Genomic DNA, 27,640 nt, shown 5'->3' with positions numbered 1-27,640 from the left:
ATATCATAGTGTGTTAAGATTTCTGATTAGAAATAAAAGTTATAGTAACTGTTTCTGGCGGCATCAATGATTACAATAAAATAATACCATAATGTTGTTGCATAATTACGAGTTGAAAAACACAGAAAAATAAGCAGCAACTTCGGCACAGGTTTTTCTTGGAAAACTATAGTGTGGAAAAGTGATGAGGGAAGAGATGAGATACTGTAAGAAAATGGACATTTCTGTCACTGCTGTAAATTACTACTTTCTGTCGTTAATTTACCAATGTATAAAACATTGTAATTCTAGCTACACAATATCAATAATACTACATATACACAGTACATCATGAACGTTCATTTTTATTACATAATTTTTACATTAATTTATTAGATAAAATTGCTTTACATAAATAATAAAATACATAGTATGTAGAAAAAGAAAAATAAATGCCTGTATTGCAGATCAGTATTGCCAATTAGAAATGATACTCTCCCTGAGGTTTCAGAGTGATGTATGTGATCAGACTGTCCATAACGTCAGTACTGTGGCAAATATTAGAAGTCTGGATGAATTAGTTAAAAATAACTCTGTGGCGAAAGATACAGTACCGTATCGCAGAAAACCATTGCTAACCCTCCCGTATCTTTAAACATAAAGTAAAAATAATAATGTATAACTTAATATCTATATAATAGTATGTGTATATCACATATATGACATTAAGTAGAGGTTTTGTCCAAAGATAGATTTTAGATTACGTTTACGTATGACATGCTATATGTGACAAAATCTTGATCCAATTGTTTAGAACTCCGACTAGACATTAAACAACAGCGATATTCATGAAGATGTACTATATTACTATATAGACAACAAAATAACGTTTGGTGCTGTGCATATTGTGAAATGAACAATAAAACAGTGCTAAAAGGCATAGTGGTACATGACTTCATAGGGGCATATCTAATGCTGCCATTCCGTGATCCCTCGCCATGTTGGATTGCTATTTGAGCTGTGACTACATTTGTGTTCACTCTCTAGTTATTTATGCAATCTTTTCCGTTCTATTTGATGGAAATACTGTAGACGAATTTGCTGTGTTTTCTAAAAGTTATTTGACTAATATTGACAATACCGGGATTTTTCATTTTGACAATAAAGATGATTAGGACATCAAACAAAATATTAATTGGCATATTTGATTGGAAATATTAAATAAGACAATTTGTTGACTGGTTATGTACGACATAACCATGTATGTTACATAATGAATAAATACTAACTAAACAGAAAGTAATATTACTCAATTGCCAATCGAAAATGTCAAACTTGATGAATTTCAACTTCACCAAAATAAAGATATTCATAAAGGAAAGAAGCTAAATGTATAAATGCTTACAAAATATAATGTTGCTGGGAGAACGCCGTTATAAACTTGGTGCGGCCCAGTTGAGAATCTTCAATGCAAATTCAAATCCTAAGAAACAGGCCTAAAATGATAATAAATTGAATATCAATATATATTTGTTTGTATTTGCAAAACATTGTTGTGATGAAAGATATTATAATATGCTATTTGCAAAATTACTTCTGTGTTTAAAATGTTTCAAACGACTTAGATTCTTTGTACCGTAACAAATTCTGTGATCGGAAGTGTCACATATGTATCATCACAATATCGTATGTGACTCTTTATTATATCAACGTCATATACCTTAACCGTAAACATAATGATATTATACAGGCACATGTGACGCTGTATTACAGAATATATCCATGATACTGGAAAACTATATTAGTAGATACAGTACAGAAAGTCTTGTGGCCAAACAGTAACCACTTTTTGATGACACATTATTGATCATTGCTTTTGGATTTATTTTTAGATATTCATAACAACCTTAGTATAAGAATTGGCTGTTTACAATTAATATACTGTAGCAATAATTTATGCATGGTCAATAATAAGGGTCAGCATTTTTATAGGCATACTATTAAAAAGAACTCCCAACACAACCACCGCTCAAAAAGTAATTCACCTTGGAGAGAAACTGCCCAATATGGCACTCAGCCAATCAGAATGGTGTTGTTATTTTTAAATACTAATAAAATGAAATGAAAATTTTAAACAGATGGCCTTGTTGGCATTAGTCTGCGTAGTTTGTCCTCTAGATCTTATACAGTAGTATATCTATGGTAATACAGTACCATTATTTTTATACTTAATAGAGTCTATAATAATAAATATAGCTTACAGCATTTGCTGGGAATGATCTAAGTAAAGCAGCAGAAAATCCTTGAAAAAGGGACATGAACCCTTCTTGCTTGTATAGTGAAGTGAATACATGAAGTAGATTACGATACCGCCCTTCAGGAGCTGTGGAAACAAAGATGAATATATATATACCGTAATTTTGAACCGATAAAATAACTATATAGATAGATTTAAAAAACTGAATTCTTAAATAATTTAATCACGTATATGTAAATACCATTTACATATACGTAAATTTAAATGATTTTAGGGTCGTAAGTAAATGTCAACACTAAGATTGTTCCATTCAAGTGGACCTTTATATGTAAGTCTTAGGTAAAGACAGAGCAACATTAAAGTGACAGTCTGCCAAGACAGTTTGCATTTCAGAAAATGTTTTCCAATTAAGTTGGTATCTGACTTTACTACTTGGGGTATTCCATGATGCCCCACATATTATTCTCCCTGCCCGATTTTAAATAACTTGTAGAACAATAGATAGAAGACACTAATTTACATGAATTTTGACCTTTCCTATAGCAAAATACACAATTGACTACCAATAGCTTTATTGGCACAAAATACATATCATAAAATAATAACAAATACAGAAGAATATGATTGATAGTTTACATACAGTAGATATAATTATCTAATTAATTGTTTATTGTTGAGTAATTAACTTGCATCAATTGTTCTCATCATCATCACAGATAAATTAGATTCTAACTCTGAGATGACTGGATGTCATGCATGGTTTTGGACTGTATCATAGTTTTTGACTCGCACCCTTGAATATCCCCTTTTGTGTACATCATATTTAAACACACACACACTTTTCCCATTGTAATTTCCCTAAACATACCTGTTTGCAATCTTGATTTCAGAGTGTCCGCAGCATATGTACTAACACAGTTGGCAACTCCAGCTGTGCCACCAGCTAACAGAACCATTCCAGCTCCTAAATTACTGGAACTTCAACACAAACAAATGTATAGATATGTTAAGTTTTTAAGACCAGAGTGGATTTATTTATTACTATTTTTAAGGTACAAAAGGTTCCAACTTCTTTCTTTACCATTAAAAAAAAATTTCGCATACCATAATTTATAGAAAACTGTACATATTAGATCAGCCCAGTATCGGGAGAGTATTCCGGTATCGGGAGAGTATTCCGATATCGGGAGAGTATTCCGGTATCGGGAGAGTATTACGGTATCGTGAGAGTATTACGGTATCGGGAGAGTATTCCGGTATCGGAAGAGTATTCCGGTATCGGGAGAGTATTCCGGTATTGGGAGGGTTGAAATTAACAAATTATATGATGAATAAAATACTAAATACAGTCAACTTTTTTTTAATAACTTACCTTCCCCCTTCTGGTGTAAGTGCTTGTTTCATTAGTTCATATGTAATGAAATAAAATCCACTTCCAGGGACATCTAAATAAAATAATGATGAAGTTCAATATACAATATACTTAAATTTACAAAGCAGAATTTCAAATAAAAATCAAATTATTTGTTAGTAATTTTTTGGCGAAAAATGTGTTTGCTATGATAAGCTAAATGCAACCATATTGTCTATGTCTTCAGGTCGCATAAGAGTTCATTCACAACCTTATTGGTGGAATTTCCTGCTAAATTACAATTAGGATCAAAATGACTTTAAATTACTTATATTATTTTCTCTTTCACCGACACCGAAATGTAGCACAGGAAGGCGCTAACTAAATAAATAAATTGTATAATGTCTGGTCACATTATAGAAACAATTTGGTTAGGAATGAAATATTATATTACCTCTTACTAATGTAGCAAAGGTTCCCTTAAAAACATTTCTTATACCAGATTGTTTGTATAACTGTTTTGCACAATCTACAGGGCCTGCATACCTTTTTCCAACTGCTGAATCAATTTGCATCTATAAAAATAAAAAGTGTGATGAAATGTGTTCATCATTAGATCTTCTTCAGGGTTTTACTGTAAGTGTACTTTATAATCCAGCTGTAGAGAATAACTGAAAGAAGAACTGAATTAACTAACAGTTCTCTCTAGTCTGACAATTGCAAGCGTTTCCAGAAATTTTGAGTGATCTGTCGTCTTGTTAGAGACAATTTCTCCCAATTGTAAATACAAAAAAACAAAGTGGATTGTGGATAAATGTACTATTTTCACTCTAACGCTATACAGTAGGTAAAAAATGTGTTAGCATTTTCCATCTTTATAGTTTTAACAAAACACACAGCTGTAAGGATGGTATTGGTATTAAGAAATTAAGTAAAAAACGTAAACATTGGTTTGATAATGAAGTTCAAAAAGCAATAGCAGAACGAAGAGAGGCTGCTCGTGCTCATAGACGCTCAGTTAAATTAGATCCCAATTGTGCTCACACAGATAATCTGTGGCAATATTATCAAGAAAAAAGGATACATGCCAAAAAAGTTATATCTAAGAAAATTACTGAAACTAGGGTAAATAAATCGGTAGAGATTGCTAATAAAGGAGGACCATCCTGTAGGGACTTTTGGAACATATTAAAAGGGTCTAATGACAAACATAGTAAATCAGGCATTAATTGTGTAAAAATCCCAGAATCAGATGAAACTACTTGTGATAAAGGAAAAATACTTTATTTTGTTAAAGAGTATTGGGAGAACTTAGGTAAGGCTAATAACAATTAGGATTGTTTTACTTATTTAACGAAGCGGGCGGTTGATGAGATGCGTTCTGATACATTAGGTAATAATAACGATGACGAAAATTTACTATGTGACATTAATATAGACCTTGATATAATCATTGAGGCACTTGCAATCGCTAAAAATAATAAAGCTCCGGGAGTTGATGGAATAACCAATGAGCTTTTAAAAAATGGTGGAGACGCTTTAGCGGCATCACTCGTTTGTTTATTTAATAAAATTATCAAATTAGAAACAATTCCAAGTGAGTGGAATATGAGTATCGTTGTACCAATATTTAAAAAAGGAGATCGTAAAGACCTAAATAATTATAGAGGCATCTCATTAACATCTTGTGTTTCCAAAATATTTAATAGAGTAATCTCAATGTATATATCTTGCTTTGTTGAAAAAGAAAATGTACTTTCGGAAGTCCAGGGAGGCTTTAGAGCCTATCACCGTTGTGAAGATCACATCTTTACATTGAAAAGCATTTTATCTTGTCGTTCAATTGAAGGTAAAACTACACATCTAGCTTTCCTGGACTTCCGAAAAGCATTTGATAGTGTATGGCGTGATGGTCTCCTAAAATGTGCCTGGGATACGGGAGTTAGAGGGAAAATTTGGAAAATAATAAGCTCACTATATGACAATGTTAAAGCAAAAGTAAAAGTGGGGGAAAGCATGACTAATGAGTTTAATATCCACAAAGGAGTAAAACAAGGGTGTGTACTCTCACCAATTTTATTTTCTATATTTATTAATGAATTTGTTAAACTTCTTCGTGAAAGCAACTTCGGGGTAAGAATGAATGGTGTCTGGATGGGAGGGCTCTTCTGGGCTGATGATGTTATATTGATTGCTAATAATGAAAGGGAAATGACTGAAATGTTAGAAATTGCCAATATATTCGCCAAAGAATGGAAACTTGGTTTTAATCATGAAAAATCAAATGTCATGGTTGTTGGAAAACGCATAAATAAAGATAAAGAGTGGAAATTAGGTGAAAAATCGATAAAAGAAGTAAATAGTTATAAATATTTAGGGGTCTATATTTCCTCAAACATGAGTGAACATTCACATTATGAACATGTTATCCAAAAGGGCAACCGGCTTATAGCTTATATCAAAGGTATCATAGCTAACCTTGATGACTTTAACCGGGTGTACTATGGAAACATACTGTGGAAAACCATTGCAATTCCTTCAATAAATTATGCTTGTAGCATTTGGTATAATAAATCCAAGAAGGATAACGAAGACCTAGAGAAAGTGCAATTGCAAATGGCCCGCTTTCTTCTCAAAGCTCCACGGTATACTCCAAAAGAGGCACTCTATGGTGACCTTGGGTGGGTTCCATTATCCAAGTTACACAAACTGTCCAGAGTTAAATTATTTAATCGTTTTATAACTATGGATGACCACAGGTGGCCTAATATTGTACTTAATTCTATGCTACAATTGAAATGTGACTTTGATCGTTTAAAATATAAATTTCTTAGTAGTTGTGTTGACATATTTGAAAAATGTACAGATATAGGCTTTTACAACAATGTTTTTGATAATGATAGTTTAACTCTTGTTCCTTTCTCAGTTAGCAATGTCGAGCGATGTTTGTCAGAATCATATAAATCAGAGTGGTCAAATACTATAATGCAAAAAACCTCATTAAATTTATACTCAAAATTGAAACCTTTCCCTAATTTAGAAAAATATTTACTTGATAAAACACATTTTTATGAGACAAGTCTGAAATTTAAATTAAGATCTAACACTCTACCTTTAGATTGTAAAACTTATAAATGGTCCAATGATGTGTCCGGTCTTTGTACTTTATGTGGGAATGGCGAAATCGAAGACATTAAACATTTTTTATTAAACTGTAAAGCATTTGATAATATTAGAATGAAAGAATTATCCAATCTACAAAATAATCTTGTACTCTGTAATGATTATGACACATGGAATCGTTACACAACAGCAACTGCTGATGATAAATTACAGTATATTTTAGGTGGAGATTCTATCGCGATTTGTAAAGAATCTGAGACCTTTTTTGATTTGTTTTGTAAACAATACACAAGAGCTGCATGGGAGAAACGGTCAGAACTTAAATCTCCCAATATATAGATTGTTTTTCTTTTGTATTGTTGCTTTTATATATTTGTATTTAGATTTGTAAATAGTATACACCTGTGATAACAACTATAGGTCATCAGTACCTGATGTTGAAACACAATGGTTTGTAATGTAAACTCTTTATTATATTTTATGTTTATTTTGATATACCTCTTTATCAACTCAAACCTATGATACTGTAGGACAATTTAATACAGTACCTATATTACCATGTTGGTAATGATTTTTCTTTTATATTTTTGCAAACAGTTTAAGAACCTGTATCCGTCATATAATGTATTGTTTTGATGTATTATGTTAAATTGGATGCACCACTTCTGTGTGTGCCACCGATGCAAAGGTGTCATTTCCTAATAAATTATTATTATTATTATTATTATTACACAATGGAAGGCATCTGGCATCCCTCTACGTTTGCATGTATTTAAAAAAAATGATAGCACCCTCTATAGTTTGGAAGTTGGAAACCACTGTAATTACCTGTAGTAAACATTTGATCCTTTCTCCTGGAGCAACCAATAGTGTTTTAAACACTCCAGATACCATTCCACCTACGAAAAATTGACCAGCTCTGTAAAGAAAGTGACTAAGTATTACAATACGCCCACAATTTCAAATACTGCACCTCAAAATTGTATTTTAGTAGGAGAATGGGACATCATGAATAATTAATAAATTAAATTTATTTTTTATTTTATTTTTATTTTATTTTATTTTATTTTATTTTATTCAATCAAAACCAACAGCGATAAATACCGCCACTAACAGGTTTGAAACATAAAACAATACAACATCATCCTCCATAGGGGGATAAACGCTATTATCTTGAGATTTAGAAGGTCTAGATTTCTTGTAAATGGCTTTTCATTTATTAGTGTGTTAAACTATCATTATGATATGAATGTGCCTACTTACCCATATTGATTATTTGGCTGGCTTGGATCTTGAAGTTTTAATCCACAACCATAACCAAAAAAATTAACACCTGATACAACTGTTATTCCAATAATTGGGGTTGCCATGCCTTTGTACAGACCTCTAATACCCTGAACAATTAATTTAAAATACATTGAACTGTAGGTTGATAAAACTTAATATTCTATCTGAAGGACTCAATAATTACTAAAACTTAATATCTAAAGGAATCAGAAAATGTTACTAGTAGTGGCATAAGCTATAAACAAGAAAGAGGCAATTTAATTGAGAAATTTAAATACTAAAAACATCAGAATGTGGCTTCACTTTACAGTACCAAGTTCTTCATGAGCAATGTATAAACAGAACCAGAGTTTTAATGTAGTAAGGCCATATTATGGCCTTACTACATTTAAACACTGGTTCTCATCTGATTGCTGTATAGACCTTTCACAGAGTGATATGTCTTTTGGTAAGAAATATTAAGCTAGCATGCGATAGGCCTGGGTTTGAGACCTGTCTGTGACATATTGCTTGCATCCTTAGCCAAGATACTTTAATCGTATTGCCTCGTCCTTCTGATGCTGTTATCAACCTACAGTTAAATGTTTTGCCATAATATGTTTTAATCAAACACGAATGGACAACATACTCTCATAATGTAATAAAGTATCTTGGATACAAGCAAGCGTTGAATTCATCCAACACACTGCACCACACGTCCTATTCTCTTAACGAGCAATTTATCGAGTTCTTTATGAAAGGTATGTTAATTCTTAAGATCTAATAAACAAATTGTTTGTACCTCCTTTGTCACTATTTTCTTGAAGCAGTCAAATGTCCCCTTATAAAGTTTTGATTCTCCTGTACTCAACTGTGTTTGAAGTCTCACCTTAGAACGATAAATGGAAGATTTCAGTGGAATATTTATTGCACAATTAAATAATATATATAGTACCCATTATTATAATACTATTAACAGTCCATCTATAAATGCCCAAAGTGTCTAACCCAGTTGCAGCTGTATATATGTTCTTTTCACCTTTGACCCCAGGGTTGAATTCCTTTATTAATTGCCTTCCTTCCCCTTCACACCACCCTGGCTGAAATGACAGTTCAGGAATTCTAGTATGTCAGTATGCTGATGAGATTTAAAATGTAATGAATTTAGAGTAGTTGTGTTTTTGGCAATGACCCATATAGGCTAAATATGAACTAAGCAGTGCTAATTTACAGAAACTTCTATTAAGGAGACACCCTTGGGACCAAAAAAAGTTTTGCCTTAATAGGGGTATCCTTTGAATGGGGGTTGGACGTAGTCTTCATTGCCCTCATTTGTTTCATGAAAAATTGTCCCCTTAATAGAGGGATTCAAAGTGTTCTAATGTACTAGTACTGTGTACTACTGTATTTTTTAAATTGAAATTGATGTTCAAAACTATCGCGCATAATGTTTATCGTAAAGATTTTTACTTCATTTTATATGTTGGTACTGTAACCTTTACAATGAAGGTCCTGGCACTTTGCTGACACCACTGTATCCAGACAGACACTTTACTATAAAATTAGATTTTTATTTTAAACTTGAACATATTCATTTTGTGCATTACTAAACATGTAAAACGTAGTATTAAAGGCAATTAAACTATTGCTTGTCACAAATTTCTGTGAATTCTTAATATTATTCTTATTATTAAAATTGAAATACCTTTATAGTATCTAGCGGATGGCCAGCAAATGTTAGGCAAATTCCAGCAAAGCCGCCAGCTATCAGATTCTTTGGTAGACTTATTTGTCGCTTTTCTCCTGTCATATTATTCAGTAGTTTAGCTGTTAGCAGCTGAAGGCATACTGCTACTATATTGCATGCATACTGTACATGACCACTCACGCATGACCGCTCATTAAAACTTAAATCTATTCAAGCGTGTTGTCCATTGAACACAACACTGTTTTTTTCTTTGACACTACTGACTGGCAAATCATAAATAAATACAGTTGAAAGTTCACAATTTATTACTTCTTTATTTAAACAAAAGAAAATAGAAAAAAACATACATCAATAAAAATATATTCATATAACATCCTTTAACAAACAATACCTCTGTAGCTTAATTAAAATTTGTTTAAAACTGAATCACAAAGATATTTATAATCATTTTCACTTGAAAATATAATATTAAATTTACACAATTGCACATGTAGGCCTATAGCCCTACCATAATTGTATTTTTAAAATGTATATAAAATGGATGAACATTTTGTGAATAGATCGAAAGTACTAAAAATGGTACATTACAACAATGTTTGGCAAACGTATGGTTTGCTTTATCAAGTGGACTGTACAGTAGTATACTTCTATAATATTAGGATCCAAATGAAAATATTTCAAATAGTTTTTATTGTTTAAATATTTTAACTACAAAATCATAATAAACATTAAAATATTCAATCCCACATAGGAGCAAAAATTTCAGAATTTTAATTAAAAAATTAATAAATGCAAAGTGTAAATATCCTGTTTTTCTAACTAGTTTTGAAATCAATATTTAGTCATTTTTAACGTTGTCATAAAGTCAGTCAAGATTTTTTTTGGTTTTTAGTACGTTGCTTTCAACAGTCTTTTATTCGTTATAATAGAACACATACATACAAAACAATACATTTTAAAAAGAATATAAACAACAGCAGTTTATGTAGTATCAAACAAGTAAATCAGTACATTTGTATTGAAAGTGTATTTCAGTTTAAAGAAAGAAGAAATAATAATAATAAAATAATAGTAGTAGTAATAATGGATCTGCTATTTTATAGGCGATTGCGATTTCATGTAGCAGAAATCTTGGTCCTTTTTGTTTAAATAAGTTACATTTTATTTAATGGGTAGCTACAGTAGGAAAGCTTTTATTTATTTGTTTTATACAATTTCTATTGTTTTATTATAAAATATAAACCTTTGCAACAACATTGAGCAACAACAGAATGAGCGTTGTGAAATAATAATCTTTCTTTTAAAAACGCAGTAGCTATGCTTGGAATGATAAGCATAATTGACAAGCTACACAACGGTCTAGTCACGCATGCGCAGATGAGATCTCAGCAGAGAGATCTTGCCGTGTTTGAGGAAGGAGGAAGATTCAAAGTTTTATTTTTTTTCATTAGTCAAAAAAGATAAACTGGGTGCTTTTGTAGTTTCACCATTCACAAACTACAATAAATCAAAAGAACTTTTAGACAGTCGTGAACAAAAGGATTACCGTAAGCAAAGCATCGAACAGTTATTAGCTGTTCGCTCACAAGCAAGTAACAATGATAAAAGAATTGATGTTCAAATAAATGAACGATCATCACAAAATGTGCAAAAAAACTGTTTGGTTTTGCCATTTACCGTATGTGCTGTGCTACTATGTGCAAAACATTTTTCAGAACCAGAAACGCACAATGAGGGAAATTTTATTGCAGTTCTTCGCCTATTGGCATAATCAAATCCTGTATTAAAAGAATATCTTGTGTCTGGACCAAAAAATGCCAGGTAAACAAGTAAAACAACCCAAAAACGAAATTATAACCGTAACGGCATAAAAATTAGAGAGACATATGGTGTTTTGACAACGCGAGTGTTGCCGGTTTTATCCTTTTGGCTGAAATATAAATACCAATGGATATTTTGATTCTGTTTCTACTTTCAAGAGGCTACAAGCAGAGGCATTAAATTTCCTGTCTGTCAGTATTTACCATCTTTACGGTAGAGTTGTCTGGATAGACAAAGAGATAGTGTTTCGACAACGCGAATGTCGCCGGTTTCATCTTTTTGGCTGAAATTCAAGAGGTTTTCATCGCTCTCCTCTACGTGTTCCAAGACCATCACGACACTAAAACTTTCACAAGGAATAAAAAATGACCATAAGATGTCTGCACTTCCTCGAAACAATACAATCGTATCACAATGATTAAAGTACCATAAACATTTTGACTTGGACCTCTTTAACTTACAGTGTACTCTGACGAGCTACCTTTAAAGACCAATGGATATTCTATTCTGTTTCTAGTTTCAACAGGCTACAAGCAGAGGCTTTAAATTTCCTGTCTGTCAGTATTTAATACCGTCTTTACGGTAGAGTTGTCTGGATAGAGAAAGAGATAGTGTTTCGACAACGCGAATGTCGCCGGTTTCATCCTTTTGGCTGAAATTCAAGAGGTTTTCATCGCTCTCCTCTACGTGTTCCAAGACCATCACGACACTAAAACTTTCATAAGCAATAGAAAATGACCCTAAGATGTCTGCACTTCCTCAAAACAATACAATCGTATCACAATGATTATAGTTCCATAAAAATTGGACTTGTACCTCTTTAACTTACTGTGTACTCTGACGAGCTACCTTTAAAGACCAATGGATATTTTATTCTGTTTCTAGTTTCAACAGGCTACAAGCAGAGGCATTAAATTTACTGCCTGTCCGTATTTACCGTCTTTACGGTAGAGTTGTCTGGATAGACAAAGAGATAGTGTTTCGACAACGCGAGTGTCGCCGGTTTCATCCTTTTGGCTGAAATTCATGAGGTTTTCATCGCTCTTCTCTATGTGCGAACGGTTATTAGCTGTTCGCTCTCAAGCAAGTAACATTGATAAAAGAATTGATGTTCAAATAAGTGAACGATCATCACAAAAAAACAGTTTTGCTTTGCCAGTTATTGTCGATTCTGTGCTACTATGTGCAAAACAGCACATAGTATTGCGTGGACATCGAGACGATTTGATTGATTTTTCAAAACTAGAAACACACAATGAGGGAAATTTTATTGCAGTTCTTCGCCTATTGGCAAAGTCAAATCCTGTGTTGAAAGAATATCTTGTGTCTGGACCCAAGAATGCCAGGTACACAAGTAAAACAACCTAAAACGAAATTATAACCATAACGGTAAATTTAATTCGGGATAAATTTTGGAAATGCCTTGACAAACACTTTGCATTAATGGCGGACAAAACCAGCTCTCATGGACAAGAGGTACTATCTGTCTGCTTACGTTTCCTAGATATCATAGCGACCCATCCAACCCAAAGAAATGCAAAGTTTTGCTAGACATGTGCCATTTAGAAAGAACAACTGGCATGGCAATAAGCGATGCCATTAGGAAATCGCTGGACATTCATAAGATATCACTTTCAAACTGAAGAGGTCAAGCCTATGATACAACAGCTTCTATGAGTTCTAACGCTAAGGTTATACATGCAGAAATTGCAAAATCTGAAATACCCATGATTTAATCAGCATTTGGGGTAATGCAAAAATTCAGGAAGGATTAGACAGAACAAAAAGAATGCAGAAATAATAAGGACAAAGTTGGATTCTTATGATATCCTTAAGACTAAAATTCACCACAAAATGCTACAAGAAGAGACATTACATTTCTTGTCGTCAGTATTTACCGTCTTTACGGTAGAGTTGTCTGGAAAGACAAAGAGATAGTGTTTCGACAACGCGAGTGTCGCCGGTTTCATCCTTTTGGCTGAAATTCAAGAGGTTTTCATCGCTCACTACTACGTGTTCCAAGACCACCACGACACTAAAACTTTCATATAGAATAAAAAATGACAATAAAATGTCTGCACTTCCTCAAAACAATACAATGGTATCACAATAATTACAGTCCCATAAACATTTTGACTTGGACCTCTTTAACTTACTGTGTAATCTGACGAGCTACCTTTAAAGACCAATGGATATTTTATTCTGTTTCTATTTTTAACAGGCTACAGGAAGTCTGTCTGTATTTACAGTTTTTACAGTAGAGTTGTCTTGATAGACAAAGAGATAGTGTTTCGACAACGCGAGTGTCGCCGGTTTCATCCTTTTGGCTGAAATTCAAGAGGTTTTCATCGCTCACTACTACGTGTTCCAAGACCACCACGACACTAAAACTTTCATATAGAATAAAAAATGACAATAAAATGTCTGCACTTCCTCAAAACAATACAATAGTATCACAATAATTACAGTCCCATAAACATTTTGACTTGGACCTCTTTAACTTACTGTGTAATCTGACGAGCTACCTTTAAAGACCAATGGATATTTTATTCTGTTTCTATTTTTAACAGGCTACAGGAAGTCTGTCTGTATTTACAGTTTTTACAGTAGAGTTGTCTTGATAGACAAAGAGATAGTGTTTCGACAACGCGAGTGTCGCCGGTTTCATCCTTTTGGCTGAAATTCAAGAGGTTTTCATCGCCCACTACTACGTGTTCCAAGACCACCACGACACTAAAACTTTCATATAGAATAAAAAATTACCCTAAGATGTCTGCACTTCCTTAAAACACTACAATGGTAGTATCACAATAATCACAGTCCCATAAACATTTTGACTTGGACCTCTTTAACTTACTGTGTACTCTGACGAGCTGCCTTTAAAGACCAATGGATATTTTATTCTGTTTCTACTTTGAACAGGCTACAAGAAGAGACAGTAAATTTTCTGTCTGTCAGTATTTACCGTTTTTTCAAGAGATTTTAATCGCTCTCCTCTATGTGTTCCAAGACCACCACGACAAATCAAGCAAATCCTAGAAAGTTATGTTGCTTTTCTGGGTCTCTTTCTCAGGGTATCTTTCTCCATCGGGTGATGAATGATTATGTAGCATGGGTAGATCACATAGATGGAATCAAAATGGACGATAAGCAACCTATTAGGATCACCCATTAGGAACCCATTGGAAACCTATTAGGATCACACATTGAAAACCTATTAGGATCACCCATTAGGAACCCATTAGAAACCTATTAGGATCACCCATTAGGAACCCGTTGGAAACCTATTAGGATCACCCATTAGGAACCCATTGGAAACCTATTAGGATCACCCATTAGGAACCCATTGGAAACCTATTAGGATCACCCATTGGAAACCCATTAGGAACCCATTGAAAACCTAGGAACCCGTTGGAAACCCATTAGGGAACCCGTTGGAAACCCATTAGGGAACCCATTGGAAACCCATTGGAAAATCCAATGTGTGTTTTCGGACAATCTCAACGGGTCTAATGGGTTTGCAACGGGTCCAACAAGATATCCTTGATGGTGGAGCTTATAAAAAACCATTTGGAGTGGGAGTTCTTAACAATCCAAACAACTTTTCATATACTTTTAATACTGATGGTGTAGCATTATTCAAGTCCGGTAACTATTCACTTTGGCCTATATACTTGATGGTTAATGAACTTCCCATTAAGGTTAGACATGAGACTTGCCGGTGTGTGGTTTGGAAAATCTGAACCAAAGATGTCTCTCATTTGTGGAAGAGGCTAATCAACTTTCGACTGATGGGGTATTTTAGAAACATGGTGATGACCAAGTAAATAGCAAATTTTATGGAATATGTTGTTCTGTCGACTCTTTGCTCATGCCCCAATGCAGAACACAATGCAGTTTAATGGATACTTCATCTATCAGAGGAACAAAAACTGATGGTAGTACAGCCAATTTCAAACAGCCATTTTTTAAAATGGGCTATATATTAGTGTGTAAACCATATTTAGGAATGTAAATTATGAGATGATTTTTCAAGTTTTCCAAAATGAAAAGACTGCTGGCGCAATAGAGGGCACACATAAAAATATTTGCTACAAAAGAACATGCCCAGGATTATTTCAATCACAAGTGGTCATTCTCGTAGTGGTGCTCCAAGCCATGGTGAATGTGGATGGAAAATTCATGAACACTTTTGTTGGGAATGTCTGGAAGTGTCCATGACGCTAGAGTGTTTTAACTTATGTAGAAATTGAGGGTAAATAAACAAGGAGAAATCGTGCCAATGTGAATTGATGACACTGATGTGGAATGCCTTTGTTGCCAAATTGAAAATGTACAAGCGAAGATGAACATGGGATTAGAAAACGAAATGGCATGCATTTTAGACCATTTTGAATTCGAATTTGTGTGTTTACATCCTGCAGTAATTAGAACTGCACTTGTTGCCCGGACAGACATTAGGCGAGACAGCATCATTGACCCGATCCTGAACGAAACATTTCACCTTCAGGCGTACAGGCAGTTCACCTACTGGGTGCATGACCGCCTCGGTACTAAAGGGGTCGGGAAACACATGGCCAGTCTGTGGTTCTTTTTTGGCCAGCCTGTGGTCCGAGGGCGCTAGATATATTGGCCAGCCCGTGGTCCCTAGAGAGCTAGAGATAACTTTTCCATGCTTTTCTATTGAAAGCTTACGTTAGAACATTATATGTTTATTCGACGTTTATTACAATTGTTTGCCTATATTCTTAATAATTGATTGTTCATTCTTCTAGAGTAAAAGCTAACGTAGAACAATTTATGTCAATTCGACGTTTATTACAATGGTTTGCATATATTCTTATAATTGATTATTCATTCTTCTAGAGTAAAAGCTAACTTTAGATGTCAATTCAACAATTATACAATGATTTACATATATTCTTAGTAATTGATTGTTCATTCTTCTAGAGTAAAAGCTAACTTAAACTACAAAGAAGAAAAATAAAGTTTAAAATGAATTACTAAATTGTGTTTGTGTTCTTGGCTGCTATCATTTACCACGTTAGATTTACTTCAAAATAATTGCTTGTTTGTACGCCTGTTCCGTTTAAACTACAAACTGTCTGCTTACATCTCTAAACTAATAACCAAAGATGACGATTCAAATATTACATTTTTAATGATAATTAATATACAAAAACAAAATGTCAATAAAACTGAACTGAAGTACTATTACTAATAACGGTTTATAGAGGATAATGTTATGATTTTAGATTGCTGGTTCTTAACCAAGCCGATTTTAATATAGCATTACTATCATTCTTATAGGCGTCATCCCAGCCTGCATCGTAAACAAAATCAGAAAGAACTTTCCTAGCATTAATGGAAATTATTATATAATGATTTAAAGAAGTCGAATAAATCATAAATGGTATTAAGATGTTAATTAATTCATAACATTTAATTATCAAATGCATCAAATAACATTTTTTAGCTAGGCTATGCGGTATGCCTACCTACTGTAGCTAGGCCTAAAATCATTTTCTTGATTATCACTTTTATAATCGACATTATTACTTTAATTCACCAAACAAGTAAATAAAAATCAAAAGCAACAAACAGTAAAAAGTGTTTTCTGTTTATTTTGTATGCAAGAATTGTATTAAAAGCTGTTCCAAAACAGGGAAGAATCAATCAGCATACACTATAAAACGCAAAACTTTGAAGAAACAGCAAAAAAGAGAGAAATTACGGTGAAATTAAGCTGGATAAATACAGACAACTGACACTACAGTAATATTCGCATGTGTACGAAGTATACGAAGATCCCGGGTGAAGAGACTTCCATCCCACCACCGATCGTAGCATCCTACCGTGGAACAAAAATATTGGTAATTGCTTTTAAACTTTATCCATTGTTTATTTTTATATACAATTTACTATATACACTAGTTTAAAAGATATAATACTGGATTCCTTTAAGAGCTGGAAACATTACGTAACATTTGCGAGGCAGCAAATGTTCCTTATCAGATATTAGACAAAGGTTGAGCAAGATGGCGTTATAGAACAACTACTGTATGTAGGCAACAGCCAGCTTAATCTGGAGAACGCATCAGGGATTCTCCAGTGAGGCATTTTCAAGATATGTAATTGCACCAATGAATTATTTATTTAGGAAATAAAGATTTCATTATCTAAATTGCAGTATTATTATCATTGTTATGAAAGTATTTACAATTGAGATATTAGAAAATATATGATGATGTTTTATAGGAAAGGCTAAATTATTTTGAAGTTATTAATAATTTACTAAGGTATAGGAGCAGAAAAAAGAAGCTCCCAGAATTTCGAAAAAATGTGTACAAAACTAATAGCTATTCAATATAGCGATCACACTGTACAGTATCATTGCAAGTTTTAACAATAAATGAAATTAAGCAATTACCGTACTGACGCGGGTATAAGCCCGTCAAGTTTGGGGGGTGGGCTTATACCCGAAGATCCAAAAATGCAGATCGTCAAAAACAGCACATGTACTGTGTATTCAATCATAAACATTCCTCCTCTGAAACCACCATGCGAGCGCCCTCACAAGGTGCCTAATACACAAGGTGTAGAGTTTCAGAAAATTTACTGTACTGTATCGTGATGGAGTGTAAACAAAACAGGACCACTAGGCCTCATATGGCCTGGCGTATATTACCCTAGCGTATATATTATTAGCCTAGCTTGGTTATGATCAAAGGTAAGGTGTATGCGGTGTGTGGATGTCGCCAAATGCAAAATAATGTATTACGGCACACACTGTAGATCTTTGAATTAATGGGTGGGCTTATACCAGAGTGCCTCATTTTTCATGAAAATTAGTCAAAAGTCGAGGGTGGGCTTATACCAGAGTATGGGCTTATACCCGCGTCAGTACGGTAAATGTTGATTAAGCAAAAAATTCTGTAAACATAATATACAATACTGAAAACAAGAACACCAATGCATTTCAATAAAAAATGTCGATGAATGAATGAATGATAAAATATACTAGCTAAATCTAAAACTAAATAATTTCACAAAGCATAACAGTACACCATTTTATATACACTAAATTTATACAATATTGCTGGGTGGTGTTTGTGATCTGGGTGGTGTTTGTGATCTGGGTGGTGTTTGTGATCTGGGTGGTGTTTGTGATCTGGGTGGTGTTTGTGATCTGGGTGGTGTTTGTGATCTGGATGGTGTTTGTGATCTGGATGGTGTTTGTGATCTGGATGGTGTTTGTGATCTGGATGGTGTTTGTGATCTGGGTGGTGTTTGTGATCTGGGTGGTGTTTGTGATCTGGGTGGTGTTTGTGATCTGGGTGGTGTTTGTGATCTGGGTGGTGTTTGTGATCTGAGTGGTGTTTGTGATCTGAGTGGTGTTTGTGATCTGGTTGATGTTTCTGACCTGGTTGATGTTTCTGACCTGGGTGGTGTTTGTGACCTGGGTGGTGTTTGTGACGTGGGTGGTGTTTGTGACGTGGGTGGTGTTTGTGATGTGGGTGGTGTTTGTGATGTGGGTGGCGTTTGTGATGTGGGTGGTGTTTGTGATCTATGGGGTGTTTGTCACCTGAGTGGTGAATGATGTTGTGGTTTGTGTCTGCCGGATGGTAGTTGTGGTGGTATTGGAACACGTAGGCATTTCGCACAAATGGATGAAACCGGCGACACTCGCGTTATTCAATTTAGGATTGCCGGACACTAAGGAAAAGCATTGTTCAGCAAGGCTGCTTCTACCAATCGCACTACAGAGAATCCTGCAATATCTTCCGGCAGATGCCACAACCCCCTCTACAGAACATTGATTACGGAAAATTAGCTGTGGATGATGAACACCACCATTGAACAATACCACAACCTGGTACAAAAATGTTGCGGACTCCAACAAGGATTTGCCTTTGTTTGGAGGGATGGTTGAGGGCGAGTGTAGCACAAAGCCGATGTTAATGATTAACAGGATTTGGATTTGTTTTATTTATTATTATATATCTGTACTTTAATTGACACACAACATTTACATACATCTGTGAACTTTTTTAGGTGTACATAGGGCCACTGCCAAATTCTACCAACAAACCGAGAATGTAGATGTTGCAAAGAAATAGCAGCAGTGGAACGGCGGCTGGAAGAAGATTCATCCATGTACAATAGAGGGGATTATCAATGCATTACAGAACATCCTGGATTTGCTGCAGCTTGTTTAAATGTACAAGTCCTTGAAATTGCATGGCTGCAATATCAATAGCAGTATGACCAGCCATTTAAAGGCCCAGATGAAATACAGTAAGCAACAAGTTTGATAAATGCTTCAAAACAATTTCAACAACACTGATGCCATCAACAACACAGTAGATGTAAATGTGGCAAAGTTGTTTCAGGACCACAGCTTAATCTGTGGCCAGGGCAGTTGAAAAATTGCTTATATCAGAAGTCCAGTTAATCCTCAAAAGATCCAATCAAGAAGTGCAAATTGGAAAAGATGGAGCTGCTTTAACATTAAAGAAAAAGTGACAAATCTAGAAAACAATATTAACAAAAGAGGTGTTTGTCAATCATGCTTTCAAATTAAATTTGAACCAAATGGTAAGCTTGCTCCCATCAAGTAAAACAAAACACATGCACTTGTTATTATCGCTCCATCCCCCTCCGATAAAGAAGAAATGTTTCCTCATGTCAAGTTCAATGTTTGCTCTCACAATGATTAAAAATACACTCCCAGATAGGCGTCCTGGCCAGTCTAGGTCTGAAAGTGCAGTTTAGTGAATATGAGTTGGTCCAAGAAATACATGGAAACATTTTAACTATCCTGCATAAAGATGATATACCAAAACTAAAGCATGAATGAACTCCTTACATAATGAAACTGGTGGATATTGCCACAACTTTTATGGAAAACTTTTCATTTTTACTAGTAAGAATGCAATCTGATGTTTGGTTGAAATGGCATCCCGGAATTTACCAATCCCTTGGACTGCCTAAAGCCTATATTATAGTGATCGAAAGAGGTTTTGGAATGCTGAAGGGCAGGTGGCAGATTTTAATGAAAAGAAACGACAATGACCTAAGCTATGTCCCGTGCATGGTTCTGTTGCATTCTACACAATTTTTGTACAGAAAATGGAGTTCACAATCCCTCATGGGATGTTAAAGACAAGCTTGAACGGCCACCTAGGAAAAATGAAGACAATATTGCTATTTGTTACTGGGATTTAAAGCAGCAATTACTAAATAAAAATAAAATATTGCTAAAATAACTAAAATTTCTCAATTATAGCAATTGCAGGGAGTCTGTTCATTTCATTGTGGATCTGCTGGAATCTTAGACTTTTGGAAAAGGTCCACCGCCAGTCTGATTCCAACAGACATAAATTAACTATTTATTTATTATTTTCAGAAATAGATCATGACAGTGGATTAAAGTGGATTATGCAGTAAATTTAAACTGCATACATAAATATTAGAATAATCAGTGATTTTGTTTGGTCAAACTATATAGGGAAAATTGTGACACGCCATGACTTTTGAGAATTTTTTACCCAAAGCATCAATCATTGACAGTTACAACTAGGCTTTAGGGGTACACGGTGTTTGCCCATTTAATCAAGAAGCAAGTCCCAGAGCATATGTACTTGCAACAAACACACACTGATCCATCTGAATCCGATACACTTGTACACTAATGAGCTGTATAGCACTGCAAATGATATCCCATCACTACCAAAAGGTTGTTAAAACTAACCCAAATACAGTTGGGATCAAGAAGAGGAAAGTGGGTCATTTCATCTCAGATTTTTGTTGTGTAGAATTGGTTGATACAAAATAATGTCGTCAATTTCATCTACATCTGTCCTGAGGCCTATTGGACTGACAAAGAAATTGGTGATTTAATTGAGATTTGTCTCAAAAAGTCTAAAAACAATACATAGTAATTTTGATTGTAATTTTATTTCTTGTTTCTTTGTCCATGTTCCTTCTCGTAGATTAAGATCAAAACTCACATTTCATGTTCCATTTTGGAGGGTGAATGTCTGTCAAAATGGATTGAGAGTAAATTCATCAGAGAGCCCATCCGAAAGCAAATAATTTCGGTGACGCATAGTTTCTTAAGGACTCTTCAGCGAGGCGATACTTTGCCTGGTGGGAAATATGCACCACAGCATGAACATTGGAAACAACAAGAAACTAAACAGAATAGCTCAGTGGTTTAGTCTGAGAAAAATCATGATGCTTTTAATGCAACAACAGCTTGAATTAACCAGGCAACAAATACAAAATCAAAATGACCAAATGAATAGACAGATGGAGCTATTCATCCGTTTGGTTGAAACAAAATAACTTGATTTAGTCTGAAATGTCTCCAATGAACGTTTTCTAACCTCCACAACTGCAGCACGTGCTGCAACTGCATCACGTTCTAACTTTAAGACCGTTACCACATTTAACATCATTCTTTATCTGTACAGCTCTCTGCAGTCGATAAATGCCTTTTTTTTTAAATCTTTAAATAAAAATGAAAGCATGTGTTGTAACTAAACTAAGTTGAATACCTAGCCTAGCCCTAGTAGTATAATAAGTATTGGCTATAAATTATGAATATAATAATAAAAATACTATATTATTTAGTATAGACAGACCAACAATTTATTAAATCAACTTGGTAACAATAAATTAGTCAAAAAGATTAGCTCATAATTATGCCAGACAATACTACTTTCTCTAAAGCCTACCCTACTAGTACTAGGCCTAACTAAGTCTTAGTTATGATGAATGATTGGCTTGTGGGTGACTGACCCCCCGGACTTACCCGAAAAATGCATTACTTACATTCGTCGTCATTGTACGATTTCAGATTGAATTTATTGTAATCATTGTACTGAACATTTAAATTATTTGTTTTATTAAGATTATATTAAAGCAAATATTCCTCAGGTTCAATTATATCTTCATAAAGTGCGATATTTAATGCATCTTGTACGAAAGCCATGATGATTGTTTATTAACATATCAAGCCGAGCGTGACGTGACGTCGTCGTCCCATCGCGTATCGTAAACGAACTTTTTAAACTGGACGGCAACCAGCATTTAACGCGTCAACGCGCATGGTAAACTGTTGTCATAAAAAATGTCATACAAAGAAAAGACATGCTTCGAGACATAATTGCTGTGTCGAGTGATGAGTAAGTATTTTGTTCTTAAAATTGTATTTATTTTTTTCAACATGCCATAACCATTTTTTTATTTAATTTGGCAGGAGATCGAGGTGTGAACACATTGTACACATGTGATATGGATCAGAAGGATTCTGTGGTAGCATCTTTGGTCAAACAGCATATTTTTTACTCAATATTCAAGAAATATTTTAATTATTATATTTCTTCATTGTTTATTTTCTCTCTTAATATTTAGTATACAGTATTTATTCTCCGAACACAGGTCAGAAATCATTCAATTTAAAGATGGACATTGCTTTGCATCATCATTGGAAATAGATGAAAGGAAATCCAGTTAAAAAAGAACGACAAAAATTAAATCTTTTTCGACCAGAAAGGGAAACGTCTCGTATATTAGGTGCAAACAGTGGACAATAATGTTTGATAACGTAAGATCATCACCAATACTACTGTTATTAGCCTGCCTTATTTTTTTAATTATAATAATAACATAACGGCCCGATCCCATGTCTATCAATTAAAATATACTACAATTAATGTTAATTGGTAACAACAAACAAATATATAGGGTCTATATTTAATGTTAATGTCATATTATTTATGTAATCGATCGATAACAATTTAATTAAAACATTTATTTGTATAAAAATTATAATTAATAAATGTCTTTTGATTCGATCACTGTATGGTGTATGTGTAGGCCTTCTATTTGATTTATGGAATATTCATATTGCAGATTATGCCTTCTAAAAAAGTTGTATTAAAGTGGGGGTTCGACTGCTTAGGATACGGGGAACACTATACTGTTACTCACTGTCCTTCGCACACGATTGAGATTAGAGATGCGTTTGGCATTAGTGACCTCAACACCGAGAGCCAAGAAGACGTCAATTCGACGTATGGTTTATTTAAACGGGCAAATCTCCGATGGCGACTTTTCAAACAACACATCGGACAGGTCTCCCGCAAATACAAGCGACCTAATGGAACCAGGTGGACAGCTGAGCATCAAGCTGCTGGATTGTCATCATACATGCACAATCTTCCTATATTAATTAGTTATTGCAACAACCAAATCGCCCAACCCACAAACACAACCATGAAAAATCTTCGCCCCAAACTACAAGGAATCACAAAATTAAATCATATAATATTCAATTCAATTACGCTAGAAATACCTGACCCCACTCACAAAATCACTGCAATCAAAAGATCTAATCTTGCCCGACCTAATTTCTATCACAACATCCGTTCTTTCACAAACATCAAAATTATCTCAAAATGACACGTCCGTATTTCAAAATGATACGCATTTCCCCACAACATCTCAAATCCTGAAAGATGTAGTCGTTGATGAGAACCCTGTAATCCATCCAAGAGAGACTTACACGTCATCAAGCCGAAGGCGATGATGGGCATATGACATATATGTTCGTTAAGGGCAACCTAAATCGAGCGAAACAACAAAACTTGCCAGAAGTCCGGAAAATTCTTTACAAATTAGTAAACGCCTTCAAAGAACGCTTAAGTTCGATCACAACTGACGATATTTTTGTTGCCGTTGCAGAGGTTCTAAACACCAAGAATTACAGATATAAGGAGAGCGAATCTATTTACGATAATGTGAAAGTGATAGTCGATATTAGTACAAGCCATTGCTAGAAGCATTTTACACAATCATATTTTAAAGTTTTTCAAAATTAGTTCTCCATCCAAAGTTTGGCCACAAATTTTCAACATGAAGCAGCCACTTGGCATTGTCAATATTTTGCACATTGTTGAGTTGTGTATTTCTTTACCAATTGGCAATGCTGAACTCAGTGCTTTAGGGAATGGGAGAAAAGACTGTCACGAGATAAGTTAGATTTATGTTTTTCAGTTACCTTACGACCTTTTTTACAATACAATAGAAGTTCATCAGTGCAGAACACGCTTTATATTTCTGTATGTACCAAGTGGTAGTCTGTGATTGGATACTCACTTGCACACACGGCATCACTTCTTATGCAAATTAGCAGGATAGAATGTTCTACCACGGGTTTAGATTAGCAGTTGCACAGTTCTGGGCGTAGAGAATAGATGTGGGCTAGGAGAGTGTTGATGTACACCTTAGCTAAGGCACATTATTCAGAATACGTAGATAAAAGGTAGCTAATGCTACACGTTAAAACTGTGAACTCAATAAGCCCAAATGGGGAAATAACGACCGTGAGTACTACTATCGTAATTGTAAACTATTTATTAGTATAATTGTGTTTTACTTATGGAATCGTAAAGATTAGAAAATGCATGTTTTATGTTACTATAGATGGTCGGAGGAGAAGCTGATCTCCGTATAAAGTTATTTGTAATAAGAAGTAGTGTAGAGGCACGTCGAAGATAAAGTCTTCTAGTGATCATCGCAGTATTGGAACACTGTGGAACAATTCATTGTGAACGCCGAAATACACGGACAGAGTCACGTGGACTGTTATTTTGCGTTGATTATATCCGTTTGAAACGAACTGTATTTGTTGGACTATTAAGTCATTTAAACATATTATTATTACTAGTTTGTGTTTGTGTCTGGCAGTAATATCGTGACACTGACCAACTATGTTCATAGACCTACGAAATTGCTGAACAAAATGTAATATTTTTATCCCATTTAAGAAATTATATAGAAAAAAAGGTCAACAGAAACAGTTGAACTAGGTGGCCCATGGAAACAAATCAAAATGAATACATGCAAACAAGCTGATGGCCACAGCTGTGGTTCTTTTGTTATGTTACTAGGTTTTTAAAATTTAGATGTATAGTGAACATCTGTAAATTATAAGATACAAATATTATCTTTAAAACACAGAAAACCATTTTGCTTGGAAGATTGTTACACATTTAAATTAAACAAGAGAACAACTATACTTACTATAAATCTTTTAAAGGTAAAGTGTATAGACGGTTTTATAAATGTATAATAATTATATTGACTAACAATAAAAGTAAAGTACTGTATTCCAAAACGTAGAAAACCAATGTTGACATACTAGACATTTTAGAAAACAGATCAGCTGAACGTCAACATACATCTGTGTTAAAATAACAAAAATGTAATTAATAATAATAGTAACTTTAAATTTATAGATCATTATATGTTTCGTTAAACATATTAATAATATAGTCTAATAGTATATCTATTTTAGCTATTTAACAAACAAGGAAAAAAGTGCACAAAATTTATAGAGGTAAAGTTAGCTTGGGGTTGTATAATAAATCTCTGACAGCCTAAAGTGTGTAATTAATCTCCGATAACAAGGTTCAAGTCAACATTTGACCTTTTGACATGTAAACATCCGGCCGCCGGTCGTGAAGCTAACCCACAATTCTCTGCCCGAGCTCAGTCACATAGGTTAGCTTTTTTTGTCTCTTTCGCTACTCCACTGTCCGGAAGAGTTCATCTACATTTGATTGGTTTCGTATTGGTTTTTATTGTTTTAGATATTTTTCTATTTAAAATTGTTTAGACTGAAGCAGCCACATATGCTTTGATCAGCATTTGGGTAAATGCGAAAATCCAAGAAAGTTTCAGCCTGAACATGCACAAGTTGTTAATCATTTATTTCTTCACAATAGTATTTCAGTTTTTTAATTTTAATGGGTATGTTTGTTTATCCGGCCATGAATTCTATTGGATATCACAGCCTATGTGTGAAAGCACAAGGCGACCAAATGGAAACATTGCTACAGTTGCTTCACCCTCCACACTGGCAACACTTACACCACAATGATCAAAATATTTGAGAAAATAGAGCTAATTGCGACTATCCACAAAAGTGCATTTTATAAAATTCAACGCAAGTTCCTTTTTCCAAATATTGAAGAGATGTATGAATCACACATTGAAGATGTCCCGAAAAGTATGTTTAATTTTATATTACAGTCCTTTTACAATTTTGTAGTAGTTATTTTACTAACAGAATTTATTGATATTTAAGTTGATAATATTGTCATTTCTGTATAATAAAATAGTATTACTGTAATGGGGACCAAACAAAAAGCAATGCAAAGCCATCTAAAATTGAATTCTGAAATGAAAACAATATACTGGACATTATTTTAAGTATATGACAAGCTACAGGGAAAGCTGATTGTTGCTGGAGACGGTCGGCATAATTCGCTGGGTATAATGCGACATTTGGGACCTACTCTATCTGCCAACCACAAGGACCAGCCGTAGTAAGGAAGGAAAATGCCAGAGACTTCCCCTCTCCTCTCAGCGGGTAGGGGACACCAGCTAGGCGGAACAAGACTCAAAGATGGCAGTGCATCGCTGGAAGGCCAGCATCGCCACTCCTGCTACGGACCAACACTGAACCAAGGGTCAGTGTTGGGCAACAGGTTCGTCTGAGACGCATCAGACGTGTCAGACAGAGGTTCTTTCAACACCACCGTCAGATTGAAGGACGGCACCGAATTTGGCGCACACATCACCATTGAAGGGTTACCTCATCAACAGAGTTGATGAAGAATGTCGGGTCATATTGCGACATTTGGGACCTTCTCTCTAATGGATACAAACATCGATCTGATATTGACATCCAAAACAGTATCAGTAAATGAGGAGGGGATAACAAATTCTCATCACCTAGAAAATGTTGGCTTAAAAAGATGTCTTGAAGAGCTAAAGGTTTGAAATCCTGTGTTTTTCTTTGCTACAGTAGATTACAGCATTGTCATGTTTTCAGAAATTTTTACATTTTTGTTTAATGTAGAAAATACACACTGTTTATTGTTTTACAGGAACACCACCCAATGATAGGCGAAGACTTTAAGGGAAAACTAACCAGAGATTAAACATTAAACTATATGATATATAGCACCTCGCTAAATCAGTGAGAATTGCAGCGGCAGGAAAGAAGCTTGTTTTTTGGGTTTTTTTTATATCCGAGACAAAATAAATTAACTAAAAT

At 34.4% G+C, this 27,640-nt stretch overlaps 2 protein-coding genes across 2 annotated transcripts in view; both read right to left on the bottom strand.

The window, feature by feature from the left end:
* LOC140059189 (major facilitator superfamily domain-containing protein 3-like) overlaps positions 1–27,640 on the bottom strand; it is a 218,632-nt gene that overhangs the window by 134,231 nt on the left and 56,761 nt on the right. The gene's annotated exons all lie outside the window — the stretch shown is intronic.
* On the bottom strand, positions 411–9,786 carry LOC140059286 (mitochondrial carnitine/acylcarnitine carrier protein-like). The gene is made up of 10 exons (XM_072105151.1): positions 9,682–9,786; positions 8,779–8,865; positions 7,974–8,104; positions 7,539–7,629; positions 4,042–4,162; positions 3,609–3,681; positions 3,105–3,214; positions 2,241–2,362; positions 1,385–1,475; positions 411–628 (listed from the first exon to the last, which is right to left on the bottom strand). The coding sequence occupies exons 1-9, from the start codon at positions 9,784–9,786 to the stop codon at positions 1,413–1,415; spliced, it is 903 nt and encodes a 300-aa protein (XP_071961252.1). The 3' UTR covers positions 411–628; positions 1,385–1,412.

Source organism: Antedon mediterranea, chromosome 9 (assembly GCF_964355755.1).
Source record: "Antedon mediterranea chromosome 9, ecAntMedi1.1, whole genome shotgun sequence".
In the NCBI taxonomy this organism is placed as follows: Eukaryota; Metazoa; Echinodermata; class Crinoidea; order Comatulida; family Antedonidae; genus Antedon; species Antedon mediterranea.
This window is presented reverse-complemented; position numbering and strand designations above follow the sequence as displayed.